At 44.5% G+C, this 19,599-nt stretch overlaps 1 protein-coding gene across 1 annotated transcript in view; it reads right to left on the bottom strand.

Moving 5' to 3' along the window:
- The window catches only part of LOC147443378 (mitotic spindle checkpoint protein BUBR1-like), a 71,773-nt gene extending 55,767 nt beyond the window's left edge, over positions 1 to 16,006 (bottom strand). Inside the window, exons 1-8 of the mRNA XM_086529257.1 lie at positions 15,541 to 16,006; positions 15,408 to 15,467; positions 15,167 to 15,311; positions 14,931 to 15,088; positions 13,772 to 13,850; positions 13,374 to 13,431; positions 13,230 to 13,290; positions 13,003 to 13,150 (exon numbers count right to left, since the gene is read on the bottom strand). Of these exons, the coding sequence (XP_086385383.1) occupies positions 13,003 to 13,150; positions 13,230 to 13,290; positions 13,374 to 13,431; positions 13,772 to 13,850; positions 14,931 to 15,088; positions 15,167 to 15,311; positions 15,408 to 15,467; positions 15,541 to 15,668 (837 nt within the window). The 5' untranslated portion in view covers positions 15,669 to 16,006. The remainder of the gene's footprint in view (positions 1 to 13,002; positions 13,151 to 13,229; positions 13,291 to 13,373; positions 13,432 to 13,771; positions 13,851 to 14,930; positions 15,089 to 15,166; positions 15,312 to 15,407; positions 15,468 to 15,540) is intronic.
- Positions 16,007 to 19,599: the final 3,593 nt, after the last annotated feature.

Genomic DNA, 19,599 nt, shown 5'->3' on the forward strand with positions numbered 1-19,599 from the left:
CGACTCCTCATTATTATAGAAAAAGCACACTTGTACTTGTGATAGTGAAAATCGATGCACTATGTACATGTTGTCCTACCTGTACACAGTGGACCCCACGTAACCACCTGGCTATGGAAAATGGGTAATCCTTTATTTCATGCACCATGCATGCGTATGTACATATGCGCAATCCCTTGCTCCAAAAAACTCCTAACAACACCATCATAGTTACCAGGAACGGGAAACCGGAACGGGAACGGGGAACGGGAACGCGGAACAAAATGCCATTCCCTGTTACGGGCACTCACGTTTGAAACATGGAACGGGGATTTGGAACGGGAACTTGGAATGGGAACGGGGAACGGAGACCTGAAAACGGCCATTCCCTGTTACTATGAACGCCATACATTCGATACTAGTACCTCACTTTGAAAAGGAGAGGATGTCACGTGGACAAGCTACTTCATGACATGGATTCAGTTCAGTTCAGTCAGCCTAGATTAGGAAGTGATCTGGCACTTTTGTGAGTCTGTTCACAGACTGTGCATGTCTAGACACTTAGAGTAGATGCTTTGGTTGCACACAGCATGATCATCAGATTTCAATCAGAACCAATCAAGAGCATTTTTATGATGCATAGACCTATTTTCCCTATTTTAGCCAATCTTTACTTATTATTTTTAAGTGACTTTTATTGGGAACTAGGTAGGGCAATTTGATACCCAAGTATATAAGAAACCCCAGCGCTAGCATAATCTGGTAGCAAGAACCGTGTGTTTGACAATGCACCTTCTCAGCAAGACCCTCGACACGGGAGATAGCGTTTTCAACCATCCAGAAGGCCTAGCGTTTTCAACATTTGCAGATTAGCCAGCGTTTTGCAGTTGCGGCTCAAGCCCGCCAGCAATACTTAGCAGATACATAGCGTTTTTGCAACACGACAGATTCAGTCCCTAGCGTTTGTGCATCAGCATGACAACCTAGCGTTTTGCAGTTTTCGGCGACATTCAGCCCCTCTGCACCATCGTTTTCAGTTTTCAGCAGTAAGACGCCGCAATAGAAGTCCCGAACCTCGCAAATCTCACCTTCCCGCAGCAGATCCTCTCCGCACGATCAGATCAGCCACAATTTGCAGTTTCAGCCCGGAAAACACAGATTTCAGCATCTGCGTTTTCAGCGCGTCGTCGTTGCATCGCCGTCATCACCGACATAGAGTCAAAATTCAACAGATAAAGATTTGTAGATTTCAGCAATTAGCGTTTTCAGATTTCAGCCCGTCTCATCGTCGTCCTCATCGTCGTCGACATTGTCGGCAATTCCAAGCATTGTAGAGATTTGTGCAATCAATAGTAGACCGCTCTCGCCATAGAGAGTGGGGCCTACGGAGGAAGGTTTGACAACATTCTGGTGTCGTATTCTCTTCTCTCTCTATCTCTCAATCTAAGCACCTTCATTCACAGTGTTTATCCACTTTGTTTGTGATCATTTGCACCCTCTCACTAAAGGAATGGAAGGCTCTCCCTTTCCGTAAGTAAAAGGAACCCTTGAGCACAGTTCGGAGCACTGATCTTGAGCAAAGTTCAACATTCACTTCCGCTGCACCTTACAGAAAGACCTCTTGGAAAAGGGTCTTGTCCAGCCTAGTACCTCATTATAGTGCTCTCCAGTGTTGCTGGTTTTGAAGAAAGACGGATCTTGGAGAATGTGCATCGATTATAGAGCTCTCAACAAAATCACCATCAAGAACAAATTTCCGATTCCTAGGATCGATGATATTCTTGACCGGCTACAGGGATCCTCGTGTTTTGGCAGGATCGACTTGAAGAGCGAATATCATCAAATACGAATCGTGCCGGGAGATGTCTACAAGACAGCTTTTCGGACGACTTTAGGGTTATTTGAGTTTTTGGTGATGCCTATTGGCCTAACCAATGCTCCAACGACATTTAACCGGTTGATGGACAAGATTTTTCGAGAGTACAGACTATTTGCTTTCTTTGAGGATATCATTGTTTTCTCCAAGGATGAGGCAAAACAGAGAGAACATCTGCTATAGGTCTTTCAGGCATTACAAGATCACAAGTTGGTGATTAATGCAAAGAAAAGTGAATTTTTCCTACCCGAGATACATTTTTCGGGACACATTGTTCAAGTAGCAAGAGTGCAGATGGACCTGGCCAAGATAGAGACTATCCGTGATTGGCTTGATTTGAAGAGTGTGCATGAAGTTAGAAGATTCTTGGGCTTGTGTTCGTACTACAGACGGTTCATTAGAAAGTTTGCAGAGGTTGCTTTCCCTATGCATATGTTGACGCAGAAAGGAGTCCCTTTCTCGTGGGGACCCACAGAGGTGACTGCATTTTGGACATTGAAAGAGAAATTGACTACAGGACCAGTTTTGACTTTGTCGGATTTGCAAAAGTCATTTGAAGTATATTGTGATGCTCGTGGTCGTAGTCTGGGTGCAGTCTTAATGCAAGAAGGCCATGTCATTGCCTACGAAAGCCGATTGTTTTAAAGGCCAAAATTGACAGCACAGATTTATGAGAAAGAGCTTTTGGCGGTTATCCATGCTCTTACTCAGTGGGCGACATTACCTACTCGGAGCCAATTTTACTATCTTCACAGACCATCAGATTTTACGCTACTTCTTGTCACAGAAGCAGCTATCTGAAAAGCAGATTTGGTGGACGAACATCTTGTCACAGTTTCACTTTGAGATTGTCCATGTGCAGGGGCATAGGAATTTGGTGTCCCGAAAGACGTTGGTTTTGGCTATTTCCGCGATTCATCATAGGAGCTTCGAGTATATGGCCGATCAGTATGCCACAAATACAGATTTTGCAGATATTTTCACTCGGATACGGAATGGGGAGATAGTAGCGAGATATTTCATTCGGGATGGCTACTTGATGAGGAAAACCATGTTGTGCGTTACATAGCCGTTGAGAGAAAAGGTTTTAACCAAATGCCACTGTCCACCTTTTACGGGTCACCGCGGTATAGCTACCACCTTGAAAGGTGTGGAGAGATACTTCTCTTGGCCGGGACTCAAGAAGGGTGTGGACGATTTTGTATGTAGTTGCTTGGTATGCCAGAAGGTCAAGTTTGACAGGCATAAAGCACAAGGATTGTTACAGTCTTTACCCATACTCACCCGCCCCTGGGAAAGTAATGCAGTGGATTTCATTTTTGATCTCCCGAGAACACAAAGTGGTCACGATGGTATCTGGTCTGTTATTAACAGATTTAGCAAGCAAGCTAATTTCATTCCAGTGAAGAAAACAGTCAAGCCGGATCACTTAGCGAGATTGTTTGTGGCCCATATCTTCAGATTACATGGCATGCCCGAGACGATTGTCTCCGACAAGGACCCCAGATTCACGAGTTTGTTTTGGAAGGCTATTTGGGAGAACATTGGCATGCGGTCGTAGTTCTCGTCATCGTTCCATCCGTAGCCTGACGGGCAATCAGAGATTGTCAATTCAGTGGTACTAGATTTATTGAAGTCTTACATCTCGGATCAGAAGACTCAATGGGAAAAGTATTTAACTTTGGTGAAATTTGCCTACAATAACACGATACACTCTTCGAGGGGAAGGCACCATTTGAGATTAGTGAAGGTGCTACGAAGGTTCCACCCTTCCTAAGCACGAAAGATAAGATTATTGAAGCCGACGAGTACACGCATGTCTGTACACGCGTGACTTGGACACGGCTTTTGATAAGGTCCGTGAGGCTTTGCAATAATCTCAAGAAAGACAGAAAAAGGCAGCAGATCGCCATCGTCTCGTGATTTGAAATTGAAGGAGAACGATTGGGTGCTCTTACGATTTGAGAAGGCATGCGTGAGAAAGAAAAAGGAAAAGGAGAGGCTTTTTCTAAAGCTTAGTATGCAATACTACGGATCTTTCTAGATTTCCAGAAAGATAAATGATGTCTCCTTTAGACTGAAGCTGCCCGATACTTGAAGGATTCACAATGCTTTTCATGTGTCTCCTGAAGCCTTTTAAAGGTGATGTGCCTGAAGATGGAAAGCCCGATGAGCAACCCGAAGTGGAAGAAAACGAGGAGATCTTTATTCCAGAACATATATTGGCACATAAAGACAAAAAGATTAAGGGTAAAGTGATAAGGCGGTTCTTGGTTAAATTCAAGAACTATCCTACATTGGATGCAAAGTGGATGGAGGAGGAGGACCTAGTAGATACTCCTTAGATTGTGAATCTTTAACATGAAGCGTTTGGATTAGCATAGTCTATTCTAAATGGAACCTCGAACTCAGCTTGGGCGTAATCTATTGCAACGGGTATGCACAAGAGGGGAGTCACTCCACTCCTTTGTCAATAGATTGCCTCGATTTTTGACACTAAAGTCATTGCTGTCACTTTGAGTTTAAGGGATATTGTGAGCTGACAATATTCTACTGTATGACTTTATGAACTGGAATTCCCGATAATTGTATACTAATTTGTTCTTGACTTGTCTAAGTGCAGGAACTGATAGACGAAATGGCTGCAGCATTTCGGTCTCATAAATCTCTATAGATATGATTACAATATGGATTAGTTAATCGGGCATCTATGAGGTCCTGAGTGGATCTAGCTGCGATTACTAATTACGCTGTCGTTAAATCATGGGTTGAGATCCGAATGAATTTTTGAATGTGATTTGTCATGTGATGTCCTGTGATGTCATGTGATGTGACTGTCGATTGGTACATGTGCTAGATGTGTGTTCCTAGTGCGTCGGTACTAATAGTCAGTGTCTGCTAAGACAGTTTATGGCCTCGGTCTGTTTTGCAGGCGTAATCGAGGGCGATTACAATGCTTTCAAGAGGGGGGTATGTCACAAACTGGTGACGTGACTGCCCAGTACACACACACCCGCCTTGCTGAAGTGATGACGTGGCAGGCCTGCAATTCACGACGCAGAACCCGAAAAAAAGCAAGCTATACGGATCCGCTTTTTGCGGTAGCAGCTGTACGACAGCTTCCTCTAGGTAAAAATGAAGCTGGCAGCTTTTGGCTACGCAAGGCATAAAAGAAAGAGAGAGAGTTTTTTGCTTTATTTATTGCAAGGCTTTTGATTTACAGCTTTTGGGGCTCTGCTTTTGGCATCCCATGTAAACCTTTATAAGTGAGGTTTGGGCTCACTTCTCAAAGCATCTGTATGCAGAGTCTGAGAGTGAGACCCTCCCACTCCCTTGTACTTTGAGTTGCACATTAATACAAAAAGAAATACCGAAAGGGGCGCCAGTCTTTGGGGCCAATATCTCTAGGCACGGAACTTCGCCGGGCCGTGTCAAATCAATTGTGAACTATCAACTATTTTGAAGTGAATTCCTCTCGTGTCGCGGTAGAATCTTGACTTGGAGTGTCCAAGTTTGTTACAATGTGTGTACTAATAAAAAGAGGAAAATGATATAACCTTTCTATCACCCAAGTGTGGTAGATTGGTTATGCCATTTCCCTCTTGAATAATAGGTCTCGAGTTCAATTGTCCTCGTCAAATAGGTCATTAAGGTCTCTTGGGATAGTTCTATCTAGGGATAGGTGCAAAATTGGCTCTGGAGGTTGATGAAGCATGCCCACCTTGCACACAGAGCCATGTGCACGTGACATCCCCTTCTTCTTAAGGTGAGGTATTGGTACCGAACTCCATGCATGCCATAAAATAATGGCCTTCTAGATGATGTTCTCTACGACTACTTTTGAGAGAGGCTCCCCCTGGTGATGTGGAAATATCCAAAAGACACGGATGGTGATGAAACATCTTCTCACAACCAATGGATTGCCTCCTGGATCAACAATTCTCTTGTTGGTTACCGGCCAGCCTTTGCTGCCCCAACTCGGATGGTGTGAACCAAACTGCAAATCGGATGGATGCTCGTAGAGCGAATGGTTGGATATGCAAACGTTGATGCCCACACAGGTAAGCGGCCAGCCTATACTGCCCCTATCTGGGAAGATTAACTAGAGCAACACTGAATGGGAGATGAAGATGGATATGTCCTTTGGAATGCCCACGAACCATTGCAAGTCTTTTGTATGATGTCTCATAAAACCACCAAACTCCTCAAAGGTAGAGGCTCCTCTTGAGGCTTCGACTAGACTGTTGTATGATGGAAGCTCTAGATGAATTCTCGTCTCTGCAACGGTTGTGGTTGCGAATGTAGGCTCACGATGCCTCCAAACTCCCTCGGTGGTTGCTTGGGATTGGAACCCTTTGGCTCCGGATATATGGTTACCAATTGCTAAGAAGATGTAGACGGTGTGGACCTGATGTGCTGCCAAACATGTATAGAAATTAACGGCGATGCAATGTTTCTTTTGGAATGATGGAATTCTCCAAGAAGATGGAAGAGATGGTTGTTCAAACAATGCCAAGACTCCAAAGCTAATAGGCTGATCTAGATGGCACTTTCCTTTGTCGTCATAGACTACTAACAAATCCTGATACTCGCAAGTAGCATCTTCATGTTTCTTGTGCATGTCTTTAATGATGCGATCTGTCATGTCGATGAATTTATGATTGCAAATATCCATGCTAGGAATTCTTCATGTCGAGGTGGTCGAGCCGGCACACCAAGTCAATTACCCTCTCGTAGGAGCAACACAAGTGTAAACCTCGGTATAGAATGTTTGCATTTTCTACACTCAAGGCACATGGTTCTACGTGCAATGGCAGGTCGTGCAGTTTCTTGAGTAAGAGAAGTGTTCTATGGGCGAAACGCTACAACACACTCAAACAATTTAGAGATTTTTTCTTTCAAAGATTAGCGATTAGTGCAAAATCACAGCGCTCTGATACCGATGTCAAATGCAGCGGAATTGAAATGGTGAAGATTTAGACTTTACACTTTCACAAATCTTTACTTCTTTCCTTGCTTGAATGTGTGCTACTTAGCACGAATGATGGTTCCTTCTAGAGAGAGAGAGAGAGAGAGAGAGAGAGAGAGAGAGAGAGAGAGAGGAGAATGACACCCGATGGACCCCAACCCTCTCAAGGGCCCTTACACCATTGCGGATGTGGTATTTGCTTTTAATTGTGTGAATGGAATGCACACACATTCAATACCTCAAATGCAAACTCTATTGACTGTAATGGGAAATGTCGCCGCGGTAAGTCTTCTAAATAAAGCACCTCCGGGCTGATTTGATGCACCTCTGGATCCGTCTCAATGAGGGTTTGTTGATTGCCACCAAGGGGTAGATGTGGGGCTGATTTGCGCTCTCAATGTGAGGGGAATCAAGGGTTGAGAGCTGGGTGCAAAAACTCATATCTGGCTGCAAAGATGCAACCGGTCTATCGTGTAGAGCAAAGCTGAAAATGCAGATGATGATGATGATGTGCACGATGGACAACAATGGGAGCACTCGATGCGGCGAGGGAATGGACGAAAAGAGGCTCAATGGGCTGCTGAAGTATTGGGCTGCAACAAAGAGTCTAGCGCTAGCAGATCCGGGCAGGCTCAAGTAAGGGAAGGGACTAAAAATTAAAAACGTTGGACTGATGCTGCTAGCTGGAAAAGGTTGGGTTGATTTGCGATCTAGGAGCAAAACACTAGGGATCTGCCGCTTGCAAAAACGCTAGGCTCAAATTTGGTGCTCCCAAAAGTGATGCCAAAACGTTGGCTAATGTGTTTCTTATATATTGACTTCAGGTCGAGAAAATTCCGCCAAGTCAGGAAAGATGTGTAAATGTGCACACATATGACTTTCTGACGATAACTCACTATTTTGTGACCCATTTGATGAACAAATTGGACCAACACGTTCCTATAACCTAGACCTACATGTTCATTATGTCAGATGCCCACTGAAGTGTAATAACATCTATCACAACGCTTGTACAAACCATTTATGCAAGAGGGTGCCAAAACTAGAAAACCTAATTTTATGGACTCGTCCGGACATGCTAGTCTAATGAACAGGCTCACAAAATTCTAGTACTAATCCTCCTAGGATTCTAGACACTCCTATCAAGGGATAGGTGTAAAACTAGCTCCGGAAGTCAATGAAGCATGTCCACATGGCACACAGAGCCATGTGCACCTGACAGATTGAAGTATCCTCTTGATTGCGAAGAGAGTGCAACAACTTGTAAGGTGCAGCGGAAGTGAATGTTGAACTTTGCTCAAGATGAGTGCTCCGAACTGTGCTCAAGATTCCTTTTACTTACGGAAAGGAGAGCCTTCTGTTCCTTTGGTAAGAGAGTGCAATGGACACAAACAAAGTGGATGAACACTGTGAATGAAGGTGCATGACACTGACAGATAGAGAGAGAAGAGAATAGGACACCGGAATGTTGTCAAACCCTCCTCCGAAGACCCCACTCTCTATGGCGAGAGCGGTCTACTATTGATTGCATAAATCTCTACAATGCTTTGGACTTGCCGACGATCAGAACACAAGACGGGCTGAAATCAGAAATTGCTAAGGATTGAAATATGCAAATCTTTATCTACTGAATTTTGACTCTATGTCGATGACGATGTCGATGGAGAAGATGCAACGACGACGCGCTGAAAACGCAGATGCTGACATCTGCGTTTTCCGGGCTGAAACTGCGAACTTTGCGGGATTTGACCGTGCGGCGAGCATCTGCTGCGGGAAGGTGAGATCTGTGAGGTTCGGGACTTCTTCTACGGGTACTGACTGCTGAAAACCGAAAACGCTAATCCTACTGTAGATCTTGTCGCGGTAGATCTGCAAAACGCTGAAATGCCTGGCAAATGCAAAAACAGTAGGGCTGAAAATGGTCTGGTTGTGGATAATCTGCTCACGCTGGGAGTCTTCTGCTTCTTGTTGTCGCCAAGTTGTTGCCAATGCAAACACGCTGGCTGATCTGGTCCAAAAACGCAAGCCTTCTGCTGTGATGCAAAAACGCTAGGCCTCTTGGGGGTTCTGTTGAGAAGTTGCCTGTTGAGCGTGTGCTCCTGCTACCTCTTTTCCCAGAAAGTGCTAGCGCTACGTTTCTACTTATACAAACTTAGCAAAATTGCCCTACCTAGTTCGCAACAAAAGTCACTTAAAAATAATAAGTTGAAAAATGTCAAAAACAGGGAAAATAGGTCTATGCACTGTAAAAATGCTTGTGATGGGTTTTGATGGAAATCTGATGATCATGCTGTGTGCAACCAGAGGATATGCATCTAATCTAAGTGTCTGGACATGCACGGTCTGCGAACACTCACAAAAGTGCCAGATCACTTCCTATTCTAGATTGACTTGACTGAATTGAACCCTGGTCATGTTGTAGCTTATCCACGGACACATAGGGTTGGATGTGTCACGTGACATCCCCTCCTTTTCAAAGTGAGGTACTTGTACCGAACTGTATGGAGTTGAAGGAGATCACCAATAGCATCCAGAATCCTGAAAAGGACTCTTCGCCAGCCCACTCTGAGGTGTGGGTCGTGCGGCACTTGAACTTCATAAAGGTCTGCAACGCTTGCTTCATTGGGCCGCGCCGAAAGCGACACAAAGTCTTCTGAAGCTCCTTCATTGCTTCCACTTTGTCTATGGACATAAGTCCACCTTCTTCAAGAATCTCTAAGGTTGAAAATTCCTGAAACCACTTCCAACAGAAAAACATGAACATACCTATTCCATGTAAAGTGATTGGAAATAATCTCGTCTTCCTCAAAGACTGCGCATACAATGTAGATAAACAAATAGACAGAGTGCCAAACCATTCACCGTAAGCACGCAAACAATGAGATCGAATCTTGTCTTTCTGATCTAAATCAATCATCTATGGCAATTCACAACGGAAATGTCCATGCTTGGTGCTCATACTTTCATGTGCTCTTTCTACAACTGTGTCGTGCCAAGGAAGAGACATGGAATGTGACTTCCGTGAATGCATACTTTTCAGCTTTTCATGAATAATCCGCATACATCCGTGCTCATTCATGAGTGAAATGTGCTCAACGTACAATGTCATGCCTAGTAAAAGGGATCACATAAGGACGCTGACTAAAATAGAGGAAACGATCACGAATGAAACACTCGAACAATGCGTGCTGACTAATCATTCGAACACATAGTACTTCCTGTAAGGGTTCTTTGGACCTAGGCTCGAGAGCCAAGATCGGTTCGTCGTGTTTGATCGAATCTGCCTAGGGGTTTGCTGTGGACCTCGACTCAAAAGCCAAGATCGATTCTTCGTGATCGATCGAATCTGCAAACGAGGTTAGCTTCCCTAGAAAAAGCATCAACTAAACCATCATCCTAGTAAACAATCATGTCTTGATCACACAAATCATCATGCTTGTGAGAAATCAGATCGTGGTCATCATGCAAATCATCATGCTTGTCAGTGTCATCCAAATCATTATGCTCATCATTATCATTCAAATATCATGCTCATCATCATGCAAATCCTGTGTGTCATGCTTGGGAGAAGAAGAGACTGAGAGAGTCTCCTTTTCCTGATTCTTTGCAAACTGCACCTGCACAATAGAAAAGAGTCGTAAGAACTCTTTCATGTGTTGGTCACTCTTTTCGTTTCTTGCTTTGTTCTGTTGATCAAATTCTGCTTGTCTTGCTTTGTTCTCGCGATCTATGGCTGCCATTCTTTATGTGTATTTACGCCCATGGCAACCATTCTTTCTTCGTGTTCACGCTCTATTTCTGCTTTTCGTTCTAACTTCTTGTCCATCATCATCTTGTCGAAAGCTGCCATAGGATTTGGTGCAATCCTTTGCGTAGATGGAGAAGGGGGAGGGTCGGAAAAACCTCCTAGTAGGGAAAACTCTTCTTCGCCACTCCCATGCTCACCACCTCTATGCGAAGTATCCATTCCGCTTTGGGTGATGACAATCCATTGAAGTCGTAGGTTCTTAACTTCATGAGGAACTTGGGTTCTTGGGGATCTTGGTTCTTGAGGTTCTTGGGTTCTTGAGATTCTTGAGTTCTTGAGGGTCTTCTTTCGCTTGCAATCTGTGTTAGAGAAGGATCTTCTCTTCACCCGAGTTCTACTCTTTTCTGCAGACGCATCCCTTGGCGGCCTTGCGCTCACACCAAGGTTGCTTTTTCCCACCTCACATCGATTAGCCGGCCGCTAAGTGCACGGTCCGCTCTCAATGAGTGAAAAGAGGCACAAGGGGAGGCTGGACAAGCCCTTCTCTCTTGGGTTTCCCGTCACTCTTGAAAAGCACGATTAGGAATCTACACGCCCAAGAGGGCTTGGGTTACGTGCGACTGCAACAAGCAAAAAAAGAATTTATGTGGTTCTTGTGGCTCTTTCCTTGAGTGATATAGAACACTGCCAAAGCTCCGATACCAATGTAAGGTGCAACGGAAGTGAATGTTAAACTTTGCTCGAGAAGAGTGCTCCGAACTGTGCTCAAGGTTCCTTTTACTTACAAAAGGGAGAGCCTTCCGTTCCTTTAGTAAGAGAGTGCAATGGACACAAACAAAGTGGATGAACATTGTGAATGAAGGTGCATGAGATTGACAGATAGAGAGAGAAGAGAATACGACGCCGGAATGTTGTCCAAAGGCCCCACTCTCTATGGCGAGAGCGGTCTACTACTGATTGCACAAATCTCTACAATGCTTTGGACTTGCCAACGATGTCGACGACGATGAGGACGACGACGAGACTGGCTGAAATCTGAAATCGCTAAGGGCTGAAATCTACAAATCTTTATTTGCTGAATTTTGACTCTATGTCGGTGATGATGTCGATGGAGACGATGCAACGATGACGCGCTGAAAACGCAGATGCTGAAATTTGCGTTTTCCGGGCTGAAACTGCGAACTTTGCGGGATTTGACCGCGCGGCGAGGATCTACTGCGGGAAGGTGAGATTTGCGAGGTTCGGGACTTCTTCTACGGGTACTGACTGCTAAAAACTGAAAACGCCGTTCCTACTGTGGGTCTTGTCGCGGTAGATCTGCAAAACGCTGAAATGCCTTGCAGATGCAAAAACGCTAGGGCTGAAAATGGTCTGGTTATGGATAATCTGATAACATTGAGAGTCTTCTGCTTCTTGCTGTCGCCAAGCTGTTGCACTGGCACTTTCTTTTTTAATAGAAGCGTGGACTACCAAGTTCGAACATTTCTCTTGAAGTAAGAGGTAGCACTCCGAATCTTGGAGTGCTCTGAGTAACACCCTCTAGAGAAAGCTATGTCAAACTGTTGCATGAAGGCCAAAGCCTTCGAAGCATCTCGAAATCCAGAAAACGTGTCAAATTTAATTGACTGTCCACCTTCTTTAAACTCTCGGACTTTCTTACTTTTATCTTCCAAAAAGTCATATTGGTTGGCTTTATAAAAATTCTTCTTCCTTGCATAAAATCTGTTGTCATCGGAGTCCGAACTATCTGAAGACGAGTCCTCTGAAGAACTGTTCGAAATTGGGCAAGGTTTAGACTTCTTTGTCTTTTTCTTGCCCTTTCCGAAGCTTTGCTTTTTGCTTCGCTTTTTCCCTTTTCTGTCTTCCTTTGCTCGAGTCAAAGGAGCTAGAAGAACTGTCAGAAGAAGAAGAAGAAGAACGGGATACTCCTTCAAATCTGACATGCTTTTTCTTCTTTCTTGCCAAGGCAAAAGCAGATTGACAACCCAAATAACCCGGGAAGTCAGTTCCTTTCTTCTACTTTTTGTCGTGCTTTTCAGCTTTGTTCTGCACGTCAAAAAGCTGAGGAATCCGTGCATCAACTACCTCTTCTAATTCTTGCTCTCTAAACATATTTGGAGTAAGAGGTATATATTACTTCATTTCATCTTTCTCATCTCTCTCTCTCTCTCTCTCTCTCTCTCTCTCAAGTGTGATAGATTGGTTATGCCAATTCCCTCTTGAATAACAGGTCTTGAGTTCAACTCCTCGTCGGCTAGATCTTTAAGGTCTGTTCATATAGTTTCCTACGACGTTAAAACTCTCTTCTTCTTCTTCTTCTTCTTCTTCTTCTTCTTCTTCTTCTTCTCTCTCTCTCTCTCTCTCTCTCTCTCTCTCTCTCTCTCTCTCTCTCTCTCTCATGCTACATTTCTTTCATAACAATCCCTTTACCTTAACACCTGCCCATTTGGATGCACGTTGAATATTTTCCTTGTTTTTCTCTGTCTCTGAAATGAACTTGTTGCCTTGGGGCCTTGGAAGGGACTTGTTTGAACGCAAATCAGGGTCAACATACACTGAGAACTGTTGCGGCATACCTCTGAACAAAGATATCACCATCCTATTCAAGCATAATCAAGAGTTTCAACTAAGTAAACACAAAAAGGACGAGTGATAACCTTTCTGTGGTGAAAGCATTGCTTTTTCGAGCTTGCTGCAAAGGAAGCCCTCTATTTTTTCCTGGGCATCACAGCATTAATGGGTGATGAGATGTGGTGAGCATGAGATTCAGGCAGATTCAAAAGAAGTCTACAAAGTCAAACCTGTGATTTGAGTCCCAAATGCTCTATTGGACTGAGCAGGTGGTGATTGTGACTCATCCTGCACCATCTCAGTCTATTGATCAACACCTTGACACATGCACGAACACACACTACAGACCCCTTTGTCCCCCCCCCCCTTGCGATTCAGCACAAGCTGAAGACACATGCAGGCAGGAAGGCAATAAATGTGTGTGTACGCATGCATGGACAGGAGTATGCATGCATGTGTGTGTGGGTCCACGAGTGCACGTGTATGTGCGTACACGTGTTGTGTGATCGAGAGAGAGAGAGAGAGAGAGAGAGAGAGAGAGAGAATGCATGCACTCGTTAAACCATCTTAAAACTTAAGCATACATTTTTGTCAGCTCTTAGCGCGGCATCTCAAAAACTGCGCATACCTTTGATGCACTCTCTCTTGAGACCCGTTGAAGAAACCTTGTATATGCCCTCTTCAGTGAATCCAAGGGCTCTGCTTTCCTGCATAAGTTGAAAGTAAAATCCTTAGTTTGCACATCTGGTGCAGATAGCAATTGAACTACCATTATCTGAGACAAAACGCTACTGGTAGTATTGAAATGCTCAAGTGTTGTGAAAGAGTCTAGTACATCTGAAAATGTCACAGAGACATCTGTTTTCGACTTGCCCAAAGAATGTGCAGGGATGGATCATGAATGACCTATGCTAGGAGGTGTGAGAGAGATTTTACAATATTCAACTGGATTACGGATGTCCTACGCTAGCAGGTGTCAGAGATTTTACAATATTATCTTCTGCTACATCTTTGCAATCTATCTCCTTTTAGATGCCCGTGTGATTTAAGGGAAGTTACTTAATATGGTGCAAAAGTCAGATGTCTGCATTCTAGTTGCACTCATGTCCAAACAGTGCACATCAGTGATGATTGAAGAGCCATGAAAACATGCAAGAAACACTCTTGACACCCTCACTTTTCTGTCATTAAGAGGATTCAAGGGCTCCCAGCTTTATGGCAAGGTCAAGATAGCTATTAGAGCAGCAAAAACACTGAATCAAGAATATACATGGCTCATTTGGTTGAGATTCCGTTCGCAAAGCTCGTGTTTATTTTCAAGAATATAGTCTTAAACATAGAACTCTCCTCACTGAACAAAATGGTTTTAGCAAAGATGCCCAGCTGTCACAATTACTTGAATGATGCAGGATGCAGCCTATAAAGTGTGTATTGTTGGCAGTCAAACATCTACAGAAAAGAGGCATGACAGAATGAGCCGAGAAGGTTACCGTATTTCTGTAGAAAAACATAGACATGCAAACCAACATGGAATAGAGCCCAACCAAGAGCTTCAATGTAGGCAGCAGAGTCTTTCGTGGTCATATATTCCAGATGCAAAGGTTAAAAATTAACTATCCACAGAAGACCCTACACCTAGGCATGGTCTTGCAAGAAGCTTTAAGGAAAAATGATCATTGTAATGAAGCCATTTTCTTGCGAGCTGCTGAAAACTCTATGTTGATCTTCAATCATCACTAAATACACTTTCAATTCTGTCATTTGAGCAAGACAATTCAGGAGAGTACCTTGCAATGCCAAGCTCATAGATAGCCCGTGATTCTGGAAATTTCTGTTGCTGCTCCCAAAATCTTGCACAATGCTCATAGAAAAATGCATGCTGCTGCGCTATGTTGTTGTCTTGCAAAAATGTATAAATGTCCCGAGGATTTGTGCAACGATCAGCCTACGGCAACTCATTATTCATTCAGACCCTTTAAATAGACAACAGCAACTAACAATCTTCATGAACAGTACCACTTACATAATCCATCCACACTTTCAAATATCTTATATCATCTGCATAACGCGTATCTTTGCAAAATGTTCGCGCACAAAGTTCAAGTAGTCGTAAAAGTCCAGATTGACTCCCTCCTGAAGGATAAGACTGTTTCACCCATTTTATACATCTGCAGGTTTCAATGAAGGTGGATGATTCCGGTAACAAGTAGATAAGAGCAGTGTCCTACTTTGTTCAAGTCTTGTTCAGGAATCAAGAGGCTTACTCGATCCATGGTTGAAGTGGATCGTCTCCACTGTATATGTCAATGGCCTCTACCATTTGCCTGTTTAAGTCTGCCCACTTAAACTAGAACTGATTAAGAAGAAAGCATAGAGATCATGACAGCATAACCATACCTGTGTTCCTCGGATATTTTTGATTTCCATGCAACTTCCACTCTGGCTTTGAGACTTGCATTAAGCTTCTCGACATTTCTTCCTTCTTTCAAAGGCTGCACGTTCTCTTTCGACAGCTCCCACTCCATATCGAGCAAAGGAAAACCCAGTGCCTCTGACCTTCGCGAGTGGGTCTTCAACGTTTTCTGAACGGACAACTTTCGCGCTCGCTTATTCAAACCATTTGCCGCAGTTCTCTCTCTATATCTCTCTCTCCCCGCTTTCCGCCCCTAAAAGTCCTCTCTCGAGCTCTCTCTTAGGGTGCGCACATGCAGTGCTTCCGGAGTCAAAAAATAATGCTGCACGGGCCTGTCCATTTGAATCGCAAGAGCCATCGGCAACTCACCGTCGCCATCGGGACTAACTAGCCCTCATCCTAACGATCATCGTCGATGATGCACTGTTTGCTTGGCAAGAGTGTTCTTTACTGGCTTGCATCGTCCCGTATTGTGCCAAAGACCTTTTTACCGCTCTCTCTCTCTCTCACTACGACACCTGTAAACCGCCTGCATGTGCTCGATATGCAATGATGGCCACTGGCAGTGCACATTGATCGTGTCCTCATCGAATATAGTGCATGTGCTCCCTCTATCTAAACACCGACGACGAGAAGAGATTCTGTGAGATCCATTATATTTTTGGACGGTTGCAAATCGAAGGCAATGAACCACGGATTCTCTATTTCAAACAGGTTTGACTTAGTCTATGCTGTAGAATTGCGTTGCAAACAACAACCATTAATGCAACTAGGCAAACGGCACTGGCAACAGATGGGCTATTGGCTTTTCAAGATCCTAGTTGCCTCCTCATGGCCCACTCTCTCTCTCTCTCTCTCTCTCTCTCTCTCTCTCTCTCTCTCTCTCTCTCTCTCTCTCTCTCTCTCTCTCTCTCTCTCTCTCTCTCTCAGTTCCCGTCAAACACTTGCTACCACAACTCCTCGTTGGGCGTAGGGCAGTGCCATGTTACACTCTAGTATCTGCCATTCCCAAGCCAGTGCACCTGCCTGCCTAGCCACAGCGCTGTGCCGACTCTGCCCATGCTCTTCCCAGTTCGCTCGATTCACCTAGCTCAAGCCAGTTCACACAGTCGGCTCAGCCCACCTACCCAGGGGAGGCCGTTAACAGTGCACATAGGGTCGATAGTGGTAGCATTGGCAGCAGTTCGCGAGTGCAAATCAAGGGTAGCTCAGTGAACAAAGACAGTGGCCGAGGGCATTAGCCGCCTCTTTCACAAAGCAAGGAGTTAAACCTATGGACAAAGGATTATCTCCCATACGGACCAAGATGGAAAAAGCAAGACACTGCACTCCCAAGCTCACCACCACGCCAAAACCTAGCTTTGCGGCCGTCCTAGCAGCCCCAAGCAAGTTCGATCATATTGAGCACTTGCAAGCAGCCTTCGATCGGGTGCTGGAGGAAAATCGAGAACTCAAAGAACGTCTCAATAAATTGGAAGCACGTTTCGATTCAATGGTCGACCTTGCAACCAACAAATTAAAGGAAATTGAAACAAAAGTCAACCAAGCTCATATGATGGTACTCACCACAACGTACGAACGGGCGTGACAAAGTAGCTCCAAGAACGACGGCTTCAAGAAGAGAATGTCCTCAAGGTTCACATTGGAGGGTTACCTCAAGTGTGGGACACATACAATTCACCGAGCGTATCAACTAAACCCTCAAACCCATGCGTGTCGACCATGACAAGGTTGAAGTTGTCTCCTGCAAGGGCAACAACGAACACGTGCCATTCTCCAGTTTGGAGACAATGAGGGGCAGTTGCGGCTTCTCCAACAATCACACCTTCTCAAAAGATACTAAGTTTTGGATCACAGAGGAACTCATTCTGCTACGACTCAAATGCAAAAGTGGGGAGCTCAAGAAAATGCATGCAGCACTGACCAAAGGTAAGTGGGCGGTATATCGTGAAGGGAAGGCAATCATATAGGAGTTCCGATCTCCCAAGCCCTCCACCACTCCCCTAAGTACCACCCCCTAGCCCTTAGTTTCCTTTCCACTTCTTTCTATTTTTGTATCGACCTTCAGGTGGTCCATCCCCATGTAGCAATTTCCCTCTCCCTTCAGAGAGGAGACACCCCTTTTGTACGCATGTTCTAGTCCCATAGGTCATACGAGACCTCTTGAGGAGGACGATAAATCTCTCTCTCTCTCTCTCTCTCTCTCTCTCTCTCTCTCTCTCTCTCTCTCTCTCTCTCTCTCTCTCTGCACGTGGATCCATTGAGTTGTGCGTTCGTTCAAAAAGTGCTCCCCGCTATAGCATGGCCCACCACACCATTGTAGCCTTTCAATCGGATGTGTGAATATTTGTAGTAGAATGAAAGCAACCCTCGACTCAAATTGAAGTGAACGTCTCAACATTTGAGTGGCTAAAAGACTATAGAACACAACTTCACCCTTTAAAAGCTACCATGGCATGGTGTGGAGCTCTCTCCTTCATAAGCCAGCTTGCAGCAACCTGCAAAAACCTCATCAGTAAGACGGAAGTGAGAAGCCTTGTTGAATGGACACCCACCATGTGCAAAACTCTTAGTCGATCGTGGGCGTTCAAGGTGCCTCTCTCTCTCTCTCTCTCTCTCTCTCTCTCTCTCTCTCTCTCTCTCTCTCTCTCTCTCTCTCACACACACACACACACACACACACACACAAAACCAATGTATATTGAAATGGTCCAACAAAAGTTTGTTACCATATACATGTGGTAGTGATGTGTGTGAACACACTAGGACCGCCGGGGCATTTTTTCCCTCTTTAGGAGGTTTTTTCCCCCGTGCATTGTATATACGCCCATCACTCTAGGGCTATCTATCTTTCCATTGCACACTACGTAATACACTCACTATTGTGTGCCTTGAGCTTCCTTCGTCTTCTCCAAGGTGTGTGTGTTTCTCTACAACCCTAATTCCAACAATTGGTATCAGAGCAGGTTGCGTCCTCTCGGGCTTAGTCGCCAGCTACTCCAGTACACGCCTGCTCACTTTCTCCGATTTCAGTGAGCTTTGGCGAGCATTCACAGGTCAACAAATATTTTGGGAGAACTCACAGAAATTGGTCTGCTCAAATTCTCGATTCGGGCTCATTTCGGCCTCCGTTTCCACTACAGGCAGTGCTGCACAGGCTATTTTGTCATTTTGTACAGAATTTTTGTCAGTGCCGTTTTTTGCATAACAGGTGCCTTATAGTCTTCTACGGTTTGTGCTATATAGCACAGGTTGCTCCCACTCCGTTTCTCCTATTTTCGGGCAGTTTTCACATCAGGTGCAGCATTTACCATGGCTGACAACAACAACACAGATGTGTTCAAGATGTTTGTTGTTGAGGACATGTTGGATGGGGACAACTACCCTATGTGGGCTTATATGATGCAACATGTTCTTGTGTCAAAGGGCGTCTGGAACATTGTGCAGGGCATTGATGTACGTCCTGGTTCTGAGGATGTAGGCGATGTTGAGGATGTTGCAGGTCATGCAGCAAGGATTACAACTGTAACAGTTGTTTTGCCTACGGCAGAACAAGCTCGTTGGGATGTTAAGGATACGCAGGCTCATGCATTGATTACGTTGTCTGTGAAGCGCACCATTGTTCCTCACATTCGTTCAGCAAAATCTGCAAAACAGGCTTGGAATATTCTAGCAGGTCTTTATGCAAGTCGCAATGAGGCTAAAATTGCTTTGCTGCGTTGTCGAGAAATTTGCGGTCTTGCCAGGAAAGCACCGGGCTTATGGCTGTGAGAGTTTGTGAGAGAACTCAACAAAAACTATATGAAGGAGTTAAACCATAGATGCCATGAAGACTAGGGTTTGGAAAGAAGTTCAACCAAAGAAGACTCACTCTTTCTCTGTTGCATTCACACACACAAAGGAAGAACGCAAAAGAGAATGTCAAAACAATACGAAGATGAAAACATCAAGGCTATGGTCATAGCGTATCATGGGTAATATGAAAGGGTTAATGGATGAGTTAATGGCATTCAATCTTGGCTGACCAAATAGGCTACGAATTG

This window comes from Adiantum capillus-veneris, chromosome 14 (assembly GCF_014529385.1).
Source record: "Adiantum capillus-veneris isolate H3 chromosome 14, ASM1452938v2, whole genome shotgun sequence".
NCBI classification, from domain to species: Eukaryota; Viridiplantae; Streptophyta; class Polypodiopsida; order Polypodiales; family Pteridaceae; genus Adiantum; species Adiantum capillus-veneris.